The sequence below is a fragment of the Gastrolobium bilobum genome, unplaced genomic scaffold (genome assembly GCF_033153095.1).
Source record: "Gastrolobium bilobum isolate Gb01-03AN ecotype WA unplaced genomic scaffold, APGP_CSIRO_Gbil_v1 utg7722, whole genome shotgun sequence".
Lineage (NCBI taxonomy): Eukaryota > Viridiplantae > Streptophyta > Magnoliopsida > Fabales > Fabaceae > Gastrolobium > Gastrolobium bilobum.
The window spans coordinates 42,501-56,247 of NW_026899615.1; the positions used below are offsets into that span (position 1 = coordinate 42,501).

General features: G+C 35.2%; 2 protein-coding genes across 3 annotated transcripts; one reads left to right on the plus strand and one right to left on the minus strand.

The window, feature by feature from the left end:
* The first annotated feature begins 2,509 nt into the window (after positions 1-2,509).
* On the plus strand, positions 2,510-4,462 carry LOC133291970 (elongation factor Tu, chloroplastic). The gene has a single exon (XM_061490332.1). The coding sequence runs from the start codon at positions 2,599-2,601 to the stop codon at positions 4,057-4,059; it is 1,461 nt and encodes a 486-aa protein (XP_061346316.1). The 5' UTR covers positions 2,510-2,598; the 3' UTR covers positions 4,060-4,462.
* Positions 4,463-6,403: 1,941 nt separating this feature from the next.
* On the minus strand, positions 6,404-10,740 carry LOC133291974 (protein DEHYDRATION-INDUCED 19 homolog 6-like). 2 transcript variants are annotated; one of them, XM_061490336.1, is made up of 5 exons: positions 10,410-10,740; positions 8,595-8,710; positions 8,117-8,188; positions 7,818-7,990; positions 6,404-6,733 (listed from the first exon to the last, which is right to left on the minus strand). In XM_061490336.1, the coding sequence occupies exons 1-5, from the start codon at positions 10,486-10,488 to the stop codon at positions 6,631-6,633; spliced, it is 543 nt and encodes a 180-aa protein (XP_061346320.1). In that variant the 5' UTR covers positions 10,489-10,740; the 3' UTR covers positions 6,404-6,630. The 2 variants fall into 2 exon arrangements, with proteins under 2 accessions (XP_061346320.1, XP_061346319.1); XM_061490335.1 differs by having other exon boundaries at positions 6,408-6,733; positions 8,568-8,710; positions 10,410-10,725.
* Positions 10,741-13,747: the final 3,007 nt, after the last annotated feature.

Genomic DNA, 13,747 nt, shown 5'->3' on the forward strand with positions numbered 1-13,747 from the left:
CCATCCTCATTCCCCATATCATACATCCCTCTGTTAAGAAAAATAAATTCTCTCATTTCTCCCGATTTGAAACATCCCCCCGTGTTTGTCAGTGTTATTTCTTCCTCCTATTTTTTTGTTTTAATTTTAAGAAAATGAGTGACAACAATGATTCAATAATTGTCATTGTGTATTGAAGATGTATGATGTAGCTACACAGAAAGAGTAATGACATGTTGTTACGGATATACGCAAGTCAACAAGAAAAAGAATAACTCCAGCGTGGAGGGAAGACTATGTTAGTTAGTTAGTTATATTCGGTTAGTTTGTTAGACAGTGGAGCCAATATAATAAAGCCACGTGGACAAATGAGTCCTGATTGTAATGGTAGAGAACATATAAATGCAACTCTCAGTTGTAAGAAAGGGTATCAATGAAATAAAACAAGTTTGTTCTTAATCTTTTCGTAGTTTCTCTCTGTTTCCTTCGATACTTTGTATCATTTGGTGCTTTCATCCCTGAACCCATTTTTTTCCGCCACGAAGATTTAGGAGGTAGCTGAGGATCTTCATTCCGAATTTCAGCGGGAAGTTCAGGCTACACATGTGGATGTGAATCAGAAATTAGAGTTATTGACTGAATCGATGTTAGCTTTGGATGTTCGATTGAGAGATTTCATCCATCAATCTCAACAACAAGCTTCACCTGTGAGTTCTAGTCATCCTTCAGCCGTGGAGAACAAGACGTTCTATGCTGAAGCTCCTGATCAGCGATTATTGAAATCTGTTAAGATGGAAATTCCATCTTTCAATGGATCAGAACCTAATAATTGAATTTTTAAGGCGGAGATGTATTTCAGTATGCAACAAATTCCTCCTCATTTGAAGGTTCAATTGGCTGGTTTGAAAATGGATGGTCAAGTTGCTCCTTGGTTTCAATGGATGTTTCAAACAGGAACCATAAATCAGTGGGAGGAATTCACGAAGGCAGTTAGTCAGAGATTCGGTGTCTCAACCTTTGTGTGTGTGTGCCATATGTCCAACAAGCAGGAAAAAATTTGATCGTTGCAGGCTGTAGTCGCTGCACCCCCTGCACCCCAACAACTTTGTCTCCGCATTGTACGTGTCAAACTTTTCAATGTTACAATCTATCCACTTTGACCACCAAAGTCGCTATAACTAGCAACGAGTTTAGTGGCCTCAGAAAACGTGTCACGTGACAAACCATACTTGCTCAACGAGTTTGGTACCGTAACAGTTTGACAAATTTTTTCAACCCTGTAGCATTCAAGTAAATAATATTGGAAATCGTGGCACAGTGGTCAAAGTCCCTAAAACTTTTTTATACTTTATAGTCAAATCATTAAATAAGTTTGACAATCACAATCATTAGTTAAAATTTAAATATTTTATTGATTGATGTCTCAATACAACATTCAAATGGAGATCATTTTCTGTACTCTAGGAGTATATACTCCTTAAAAAAATGAAAAAAATGTGAGACATTGGTGAAAATAAATATAAAGGCAATGGTAGTGTAAAAGTGTTATTTTTTATTATATTTGATAAAAATTGTATCGAGTACTCGATACAACGGGAGCACCCAAAATATTTTCGTTATACTGTAAGCATTTTTACATTAATATTGTATTGTATTAGTTTGGATTATGAAAACTTTGGAGTTTGGTCAATTGTTCTCTTGCTGTACCTCTTCAATAGTGCCATTGTTTAAGTTTTCTTTTAAAAAAAATAATAACTGTGAGATACTACTAAAAAAAATACTAATACAAAACTCTAAAAAAATTGTAAAAACTCAAATTAATAAAGATAATAGGTTCTAGTTTACCAAAAGAAAATGACAAGTATTAAATTCTATTTTAAATCATATATTAATGATAGTTCCTTTCTCGTTTATTATTATACACTTACTTTAATCAAAATTAAAGTAAGTAAAAAAAATATAAAGAGGAGTAAATAGAAGAAAATATAGATGAGAGAGAAAGGTAAAGAAATCATTGAAGCGGAATCGTCACGCGAGCAGAATCGGGCTGATAATGTGTTATAAAACAAAAATAATTAAAAGAAAATATAGAGATTAGAGAGAGATAAAGAAATATACTCTTCTTGTATTGTAGTGTATATTGAAGCCTTTGTATATGCCTCTATTGATAAGCTCACAAGACAAGATACAAATGTACACTAAAATAAACGACTATAATTGCACTTCTTCAGTGGTTACAATTTGTGAATAAATATCCAATCGTCATATTTTTTTAGATTAAAGATGATAGGTTTTAGTTTACCAAAAAAAAATAAAAATGACAAGTATTAAATTCTATTTTAAATCATATATTAATGTGCCTTTCTCTGTTTATTATTTTACACTTTTATCATATCACAAGTGTCGACGTTTACCCAATAAACTTAAAAGTCTTCTGCAATTGACCAGGGTTCTGACTTGTGAGTGAGTGAGTGAGTGAGGCAGAATAAGGATAGAAATGTTATATGAGGTCCTCTTTTGTTCATTCATAAACCATCCACGCAGTTACCAAACAGATAACATAAACATTAACATTACCAAACTTACAATTCTCTCTTCACTATCTCCATTTCTCCAACGATGGCAATTTCTTCAGCAGCAGCTACAACTTCCTCAAAGCTCATACACCCACATGCATCTTCATTCTCTTCCTCTTCCAATTCTAATTCTAACTCCACAATCTTTCGCTCCAACACTAACAACCACAAACTAACTCAACTCTACTCTTCTTTCCTCAACCCTTCCACCATCCTTCACCTCACACCCTCTACTTCCACCACCACCACCAACCACCACCGTTTCACTATTCGCGCCGCCAGGGGCAAATTCGAGCGCAAGAAGCCCCACGTCAACATCGGCACCATCGGCCACGTCGACCACGGCAAGACCACGCTCACCGCCGCCCTCACAATGGCCCTCGCCTCACTCGGCAACAGCGCCCCCAAAAAATACGACGAAATCGACGCCGCCCCGGAGGAGCGTGCTCGCGGCATCACCATCAACACCGCCACCGTCGAATACGAGACGGAGAACCGCCACTACGCCCACGTGGACTGTCCAGGCCACGCCGACTACGTCAAGAACATGATTACCGGCGCCGCCCAAATGGACGGCGCCATCCTTGTCGTCTCCGGCGCCGACGGACCCATGCCACAGACCAAGGAACATATCCTCCTCGCGAAACAAGTTGGGGTCCCAAACATGGTGGTTTTCCTCAACAAACAAGACCAGGTCGACGACGAGGAGCTTCTTCAGCTCGTGGAGCTTGAGGTTCGCGAGCTTCTCTCCTCGTACGAGTTCCCCGGCGACGACATACCCATTGTTTCCGGTTCCGCTCTCTTGGCTTTGGAGGCTCTTATGGCAAACCCTTCAATCAAACGCGGCGATAACGAATGGGTCGATAAGATTTACGAGCTCATGGACTCTGTTGATAGCTACATTCCCATTCCTCAGCGCCAAACCGACCTACCCTTTTTGCTCGCCGTCGAGGACGTGTTTTCCATCACCGGCCGTGGAACCGTGGCCACCGGTCGTGTCGAGAGAGGCACAGTTAAGGTTGGAGACACAGTTGATGTTGTTGGTTTGAGGGAAACTAGGAATACAACTGTGACTGGTGTGGAAATGTTCCAGAAGATTCTGGATGATGCTATGGCTGGGGATAATGTTGGGTTGTTGCTTAGGGGTATTCAGAAGGCTGATATAAATAGAGGGATGGTTTTGGCAAAGCCTGGAACTATTACTCCACACACTAAGTTCAGTGCAATTGTTTATGTTTTGAAGAAGGAGGAAGGTGGGAGACACTCACCTTTCTTTGCAGGGTATAGGCCTCAATTCTATATGAGAACCACTGATGTTACTGGTAGAGTGGCTTCCATTATGAATGATAAGGATGAGGAGTCTAAGATGGTGATGCCTGGTGACCGTGTTAAGATGGTGGTTGAACTTATTATGCCTATTGCTTGTGAACAAGGTATGAGGTTTGCTATTAGGGAAGGAGGGAAGACTGTTGGAGCTGGTGTTATCCAATCTATCATTGAGTGATTTTGTTTCTATCCAATCCTACTAGAACTAGAACAATCACTCTCTTAAAATGGTTTTATGCAATTAATTAATTTTTTGCCATTTTATACAACATCTGTCATATCATATCCCCCCATTTGTTATATTTTGTAGGGTTTGAGATTATGTTTAGTCAAGTTGGATAATTATATTTTCCCAAATGCTTTTGTTGCTATTTCTTCCTTCTCTTTTACTTTTGAGCTACTTGGGCAAGATTCCTTGAAAGAATTGCATCAAAAGATGAGATTCATATTGAAGGATGAGCAGTTTTTCTCTTTATTAGACTTGGTGTTCTTGTAATCTGCAATCATGCGACTATTAAAACTACGTGGATGCCCATTTCAAATGTATATATGAAAATGGAAAGCAATAAAGAAGATGAAAATCCAAGCAAAATGATGTTTAGTATTGAAAATATATCGAACTTTATTGAATTCTTCCTCAGACAGTTGATGTCCATGCCTCTTCCTTTCATGTGTTACAAGTCTGTGCTGAACTTTTATACTGAATGTTACAGGTTTTTTATTGAAAAATATATATGCAAAAGTTGAGTTAACTAAGTTATTATCTCGGTAGGCTAATTATAATTAGATTAAGATATGAAAACAAGTTACATGTTCTCCTCTTCTCCACATACAGATCAGAGGGCCTTATTTTGCTGTGGGCAGTAATGCCTCCTGAATCCTGATCACATTCTTATCCAGAGTCTATAGAAGATGATTCCTTGCCTGGTGTATCTAAGATATTGCATGACACAATAAAAGAAAGAGATATTGCTTGACTGAAAATTGTAGGAGATAATCCTAGCCAGTTCTCTTGTCCTTTTTTGTGCTTGTGTGTTTTTTTATAGTTATGAAAGTAGCTTGTTTCAGATTAAATTTAGATTGATTACTTCTCTTCCATCTTATCTGTTAATACCATTTCCATTCGAAGCAGAAAAGGCCTTAGTTAGATTATCATATAATATGGAAATCCCGTATCTTCTCTGATCTTTCAGATGCTTGACCAATTTACTTTGGTTAACAAGGGAAAGGGAATAGGAAATGGAAAGAAGTTCAACTGGTAGCTATAAAAGTTGCTTCTGAATTTCTCTTTGCTGAAGGTAGTCACAGGTAAGCAACTGGCCTGAAACTAAAGGCTCAATACTTCCAAACGATGATAGTTCAGTTGACGCATAAGAGCTGAGCAGGTAGGGATGAGAGCATATATTCGATCCTTTCCAATACCATCTTTGAGAGGAGTTTATAGTCTTAATCTTGGACCCGCTCTGAACAGGATTGTCTCCTGTGGAAGATACACTTGGTTTATCCAAAATAAAAAGCTCAATACCAAGCCAGGTGCATCCTGCGCAGCGGAAAGCCCTTCTGTTTAATTCCATCCATGTTGTTTTTGGGAAGCTGTGATCTCTTTAACTTGGACTTGTGATTAGTCATTTGCGGATACACAATGGTTGAAATCCTTTCCCTTTCCCTTTCCCAGTGTAATCAGTTACAACTCTATATGCTGCAAATTAAAAAGGCATTGTCTAAACATAAATGTGAACGATACACGCTAACTTAGCCATGATAGTAACCTAGTGAAGACTGGAATCATTTTAATAATGGATGTGAAGATCTAAAATTGTTGTATTTCAGTTTTGATACTGGTTTTGAGTTTTGACAGCTGCCCAAAAAGGAAAAAAAAAAAAAGAGAGGAGTAAAATCCCTCTCTACGTGCATATACTCGATATCTCTCTCACTTCTTTTCCATAGTGCCAAAAAAAAAAATTGCTATCTCCATGAATGTTTGTTACCAAAGAAAGTGAAACAACCTAATTTAATTTTCAGATAAGAGTTGGTTTTTGGTTATTTTCCGGTTCCATTGTGGATCCTTATAAAATTGATCAATTCCACACTTACAATCGCGGACTCTCATAGAGCAACATTAGTTGCAAATCACTTTAACCCTGTTGCAATGTCTTAAAAACCAAACAAAGACACTCAAGGGGGTAGGTACGACCACAGTGCTTGGTGCTTAAAAATGATTGTTTGAACTCCAAGGTCGAGTTTAAAACCCTAAGCCCAAAATCCACTCTTTAAATAAGCATTCTTGGGAAGACATTTGACGTTCAGGATCGAAATTGCACAAGCAATGTATATCTCCAAAAACCAAATAAAGACTAGTCAATTCTATTGTTCAGATGATGAACTGAATATGTTTTCGGTTAAATTACTCAGGGGTAATGCCAATTTTCGATTCGATTTTTAAAACATTGATAATGTAAAGATGTGAATCAAGAATCATTCATGACATGTTGATAATAAAGTAATTTAAAGCATAAGCTTCTATATAGAAGTAAAATATTCAATAAATAGTTCAATAACTCATGGCCACAAAAGGAGGCAACCATCCAGTTTACTACCTTTAAGAACACCCAATGCATAGATTAGTTATCCAAAACTCATGCATCACATTAAAAACCATGCCTGTTTTTACGAGCATCAAGGCTATCTGAAAATGTACGCAGCTTCTAGCAATGCATGACTGTGTCTGAAAATTCTAAGACTATATTTCCTAGAATAGAGTTGATAATACCAACTCTTGAACAAAAGATGCCCTCTGCCTTCTCTCTTCATGATCCTCCTCATCACCCGTATCCAGTGCATCTGTCTCATAGCTGCAGACATAAATCCATCAGCAACGTTTCAACATTGGGTTTATGTAGAGACTTTCTATAAACCTTATTTATATCACTATTTTGAAAACAGGACACAACCATTGCTAAGTTCATAAAGCGTTAGATGTAGGATCCATACCATACCTTGATGATGTGTAAAAAGTCTTCATAATTCAATGCAAAAACAATATTACTAATCAATTTCAACTTTTAATACCTGTGCATTAGACTGAAACAAAATTCAAATAATTTCCATTTAGACTAAAATAATTGAAAACTATAACTAAAACTTGGGATACAGAAGATCATTATTTTTTCAGAGAAGTGAAATTGACCTCCTTCTGATAATATTACTAATCAGGACTAGCTAAACTAGTTTCAGAGGAAGATATGGAACATAGAGTCAACTGTCTGTATTCAACATTAGGTGAAACCACATAAATCAGAAAGGTCATTTAATTTTAACATTATGATAGAACTAGCAAAAGAATGCCTAAGTCATTTTGGTGGCATCATAAATATGCCCTACAGAATAATTTATAGCAATTTGAGCAGATGAATCACAATGAAAAACAAAGCTCTCTCTCTGTGTATGTGCGTGGGGAATATCTCAAAGCAGAATATAGTTGTCTTGTTTCCTATGCATGTAATGTCACATCATGAATAGAATGTAAATTATTGATAATCTACCAATGAATGAACTCCAAGTGATATATCTTGAAAATCCACAGATAATTCACAAATGTACCATAAATTGGGAATTAAAGGAACACCATCAGCTATTCAATTTCGCCATATCATAGGAAGCAATATTTTTATTTGATGTAGAGAACAATGAATGAGTTATTGTGACATAAAATTCAGATAGACTCCTTTGATACTAGTGAAATTAGTTATATTTCTACATTTATAACGTTTCCTAGAAGAGGAGATTAGCAAAGACTGCAAAGGAAAAAACAGTTGACGTTTAACTACATTCTTTTAAATGTGCTGCTCTTTGAACTATAAGTTTCTCAAGTTTTCTCTTTTTCTTTACACCAACTTACCACAATTACAAAATATAGATGGAAAAAAGGAATGTTACCTTTTTTCAACAGAAATGTCTGAGGTATCGCTGAAGGAATCTTCATCTGGGTGGATATCACTAGGGTTTGGAACAGGCACTGGTTCTTGTTTTTTAGTCCAAGCAGCAAGTTTCTCCTCAAGCGTTGTATAATTACCATACCATGTGCTGGATTTTGTAGGCTTCCAAGTCCGCTACAGAAGTATAGATCATTATATCAACATAGTCAATTTAGTTAGACAAGAATCAAATGCTCCTAAACCCAAAAGTGAGCAAGGTTACATTTAGAACATAAAAATTCAAAGAAAAGCAACAGATACCTTTCGTGAGCTTGAATGTGGTGCAACCTTGATTGCATCCTCCCCTAAATATTCATCACACACAGGACAAACCTGATAAAGGAACATTAAAAAAGTCAGTCAGATTTCAAATTTCAATTACAACTTACCTGCGTTAAATGTCTAAAGATGTCTTATTTCATTTTTCCATAGCTTTTTAAGTAAAATGGTTGCTGGATCACTTCATTCTTTTTTTTGTTATTCAGATCAGGCCAGTGCATCATTTCAAAAAGATACATAAAATTTCTGTTCAGTTTCATATACAACTGCATTTAAACAAGGAACAATCATTTATAAATTAGAACTAAGTCACTCGGAAGTTTACCTATCAATCAAGGAAAGTAGGAAAAAGAAACAAAGTCTAACAAATATGTAAACATATTAGTAATAACTTTTGCTAAACATAAAATTTTAAAATTCAGAACTGTCATACCATATTTTTTGGGTCATAGCATTGCACCTGTTCCAAACGGGTACGAAGCACAGGCATTTCAAGCTCAAAATCACAGGAAGGACATTGGAAAAGAGATTGGGCATCATCATCCTCGTCTGTGTTATTGTACACTGAATAATTTTCTGTGTGGTTTAAAAGGGATCGGTGTCAGTAAGCTATTTCTGGCACAAGAACTCCATTTTGCATGCCATAAAAGGTATTCTCAAAAGAAAAGAGCAATGGGAAAATACATAAACTGTATGTTATTCACTAATACAAATGCACAATCTCAAAAAAAAAAAAAAAAAAACCAACGAGAAGGAAAAAGAAAGCTGCTATGTGCTCTTTAAGGTAGGTTTGGGAGTTAGGAGGGGAAGGTTAAGGGAAGAGAATTGAAGATTATGCAATAAGCTTCCTTTCCCTTATTTGGATGTTTAAATCATTCAAAGTTCTCTAATTTAGGGGAACTTTTTGTTCATAAAAATAAAAAGTATTTTTAAAAAACCCAAAACAAGGGGAAGGTCTAATTATTCCCCTCCCTTTTCCCCCAATTTTCTCCCTTTTCTTCCCTCCTCCTCCATCCAAACATACTAGAAACTTCCAAGGCACATGCAAATCTCAGGACAGCCCTAGGCTATAAGTAAAGCTTTGCCATATGATCAGAATCTCAGATCTACTCAGCAAAATACTAAATGTCAAGACATTCATGTACAAGAAAATTGATAAATCAGAATCTATTAATCTGGCTTTATTTCTAAGGCACCAACATTTTTTACTTTTGTTATACCCCTATAAAGCAGGGGGAAAAAAAAGCGCTTTCACACACACACAATTCAAGATTAAAAATAAAATAAAAAATCAATTTCACCCTCACCAGAATTAGGGTAATCTGCTTCTGTTCTATCAACTTCATACCCAATACCATATTTTGCAGCCCCCCAATTTTCATTCTCTCTCTGACTATGCAAGTCTTTTTCTCGGTTGATGTTGGTCAATTCCAAACGGAGCCTACTGAGATTTCTCATAAAGGATTCATCTTCAGGAAATTCATTTTGTGAATTGCTCTCCTTTTCAGTGCAATTGGTCATCATATTACAATTCACTATCACACACACACACACACAAAAAAGGAACCTTTTTTCTATCCCTTTGAAGGCTTTGGAGGCACTAGTTATATAGAAAATGATCTACCAGTGAGTGAACGAGCTTGTATGGTAAGAGAAGCACACACGGAAGGTTAATAGAAGCTCTCCTGGGTAGCTTTTATTAATCCTAATTAAGTCGAACTTCCCATAAACGGTACCTCCAATTCATTTCTGATTAAATTAAGCAAAGAAATTCCCATCACCCTTAAAGCCAGACTATATCTTCGTTGTCACTTGCATCAGCCATGAAATGTACACAAAATTCAAACGAAACGGATACATACAAACGAGGTCCTACACTTGGAACATAGCTCATTGGTAAAATAAACCTTAATCAATGAATATTTTTTTTTTTTTCAAATTTAATCTCTTCTGACATGTAATAACTAAGCTCATAAACGCATGCTCCTTAGTACAGGTGCTTGTTACAAGGAAACCGAAACATTTGACATCAAATATGCTAAACTATGCACACTGAGCTAACCCAAGTCACTCATAGCAAAAGTGGAGAAGGGCTTTCAGACAATTCATCAAAAAGTTAACATACAAGTAAAACTTAGGTTATGAAACTTCAACACAACCCAAATGCTTTAACAAGCCCAAGACTCAAAGAGGGGGGAAAAAAACATTGAAACAGAAATGCACAAGTGAAAAACAGTAAATGAAAAAGGGTAATGAAGCAAATAGGAAGAGGTACCAAAGTGAAGCCGAGCAGCATGGACAGAAGAGAGGTGATTGGCAGAATGAAGAGTAGAAGCCCTGAAATCCAAGTCCATGATGTTAGGGGGTTCTTCTTCTACCTGGGGATAAGGGTCAGAAAGTGATGGATTTTGTTGAGGCTTGAAGTCTCTGGATTCTCAAGGGAAACAGCGGAACTTGTTTTCCCATCAACATCATCATCATCAGCCATCACTTCATCAAGCTCAGATTGGTGTGGTCGTGTTTTGCTTACTCATTTCTTAGTCTTCTGACACTCCATTCTCAAACTCTTTTCTGTCACACAAAAAGATTGATTATTTATGTCTGACACGTGGCACTTTAACAACAAACAACCCCCCCTCCCTTCTTTTTTTCTTTTCTTATTCTCAAACTAAAAAATGTTACCATTTTTTTGCAAGTTTATTGTGCAGAGAGTTATGTTGTTACGATAATATAGAATATAGATCCGAGGAGAAGCATCGATTCCTTGACGCTACGTACTATGTAAGGGAATATAGTTTCTAATATTATATGGGATAAAATTATTTTATATATATAAAAAAAAGTTTAATTTATTTTTTAATATATATATATATATATATGAGATACTTTTGTCAATCTACACTGTCAAGTTTGGCTCATTTCAATTGATAGACCTCATTGATAACGATTGTAAATGAAGTTCTTTGCATAAAGTTACATGAAATCGTAACAAAGTTTGTGAGAGAATTTTTATCAAGCGGTCATTTGTTACTACAGAGTGACTTACGGCTAAAAATGAAGGATTTTATAAAAATTATGTTCTAACAAAAGTGATTGTGTAATGTTATAGTGATTTATTTTGCGTGCCTTAATTTTTTTTTGCTTTAAAAAGTGTGGACCTCACAAAATGTTATGTGTAAAAAACTTTTTGGTGTCATGTGACATAATAGATGCAAATCCCAAAAATAAAACTCAATATTTCGTACATGGAGTTATGAAAAAATTTCGAATGTTTACTGCTTTCTATTGAGTAGTCATTTGTCCATTGGGTGTCTAACAATATTAAATAAACTTCTATGTATAAAGTTCCTTGAAATTAGAAAGAATCTTGTAAATGACAATTGCTTTTGATTTCATGTAGTAGACGATAAATATATTTATTATTTATTTATTTTTCCCTCTTATACACTTAAAACTAAAATGTTATAACCCATAGTATTAATAAAGTAAACAAGTAAATTCGTATATTCATTATATTTATATTTTTGAAATGATTATATTCATGCGTTTAACAAATAAATTAACAAATGATATATGGACATAAATATAAAATATTAGAGTAAATAACTATTACTTCCCTTATATTTAGTCATTGTACAATTTTTTTCTCTGCACAAATCTCCTTTGAGGTAAGTTACTAATACTATAAATTATGTGATTAAAAATTTCCAAATTTGTCTATAGGATTAATTATTTAGACATTTTTAAAATAAATGAAATTATGGAAATTGTTATTGTGTCAAAAAGTTATATTATACATTTATACTCAAACTAGTAAACATTTATAAGATGGCTCATTCTATGTGCTCTGTCAAAAATTAGAACTCATCTAATAGATTCACCAAATCTCTTGTTTAATTAATTATTTAAGAAGTTATTTTATTACATATTAAAACAATTATGCAAATTGATAGATAAAGTAAAATAAATGTTACTATAACTTTCAAGTTGTCTCATCTTTTTAGAAGACACCTACCCCCTTAATAGGGATTTTTGGGCTGAAAATCCTAACCTATATGTTGCACACTTGAACTTCTCCCCAGGGACGTAATATCTAGCCATTTGGGCCGGGGATTTTGGGCTTACATGGATCTAAAGTTAATAGCTATACTTGAAAGGATAATTCTTCGGCGCGACAAAGGGACACAAGTCACAACTAATAAATGGCCAAATCTATAACTTCTGCACTTCAAAACTAAATTATTTGATCCCATATGATGCGTTGTGAGCAGTATTATTAAACTCGATGTGGGCATCGACTCGGAACTCGATGTGGGCATCGACTCGATTGAGATACTGGATCATTGGTCGGATTAGTGGATCACTAGTTGGACTGATTGACCCGGATATATATAAATATATAAAAAATATATATAAATATGAACATATAAATTCAATTATATTTTCTATATCTAAAATGAATTAAACAAAGTTCACTAAATAAGTTCAAAAACATGAAGTATAAATAAATAAAAATGTACGCTATTACTATGTCAATTTAAATTGCAACTCAGAATCTCCATAAACATACTTCTCAATAAACATTGAACTCATATTTTTTAAATTCAACTACATAAAAATGACATGTCACATTCTCTTAATTTATTATTCAACAAATTGCTTCAGTATTGGAAGCTGAAATTTGAGGTCAATGTAGAAGAGTATACTAGCAAATAAAATTACAAAAAGATTTTAAAATGAGTTCTACATTTTTTGCTGACAAGATGAAACGATTTTTATTTTTTGATTATTTTTTTAAATGCATGACCCGACTGGGTCACTAATCACCGAGTTACCGGTTTTGATCGGGTTTGACCGGGTCGATGCATGACTGGTCCAATGCTTAACCCGAACCGATCCAATGACCGGTTCACCGGGTTCTAGGTCGGGCCGGATTTTACAACAGTGATTGTGAGCGTGCATATATCTTTAGCTAATAGCTATAGCTGAAAGCACTATTGTAGAATCTGGCTTGACTCGAAATTCGACGAACCGGTCATCAGACCGGCTCGGGTCAAGCATTGAATCGATCATGCATCGACCCGGTCAAAATCAGCCAAACCCGGTGACCGAGTGACCCGTGACCCAGTCGGGTCATGTATTTTTTAAAATAAAATAAAAACCAAAAAACCAAAACTGTTTCATCTCATTAGAAAGAAAATATAAAACTCATTTTAAATTTTTTTTGTAATTTTATTTGCTAGTATACTCTTCCAATACTGAAGCAATTTGTGGAATAATAAATTAGAGAATGTGACATATGACATTTTAATGTAGTTGAATTTGAAAAATATGAGTTTGATGTCATTGAGAGATATGTTTATAGGGATTCTGAGTTGCAATTTAAATTGGCATAGTAATAGCGTGTTTTTTATTTATTTATGCTTCATGTATTTGAGCTTATTTAGTGAACCTTGTTTAATTCATTTTAAATATAGAGAATATAATTGAATTTATATGTTCATATTTATATATATTTTTATATATCTATATATATTCGGATCAACCGGTCCGACTAGTGACCCACCGATCCGACTAGTGACCCAGTACCCCGATCGGGTTGATGCCCGAGTC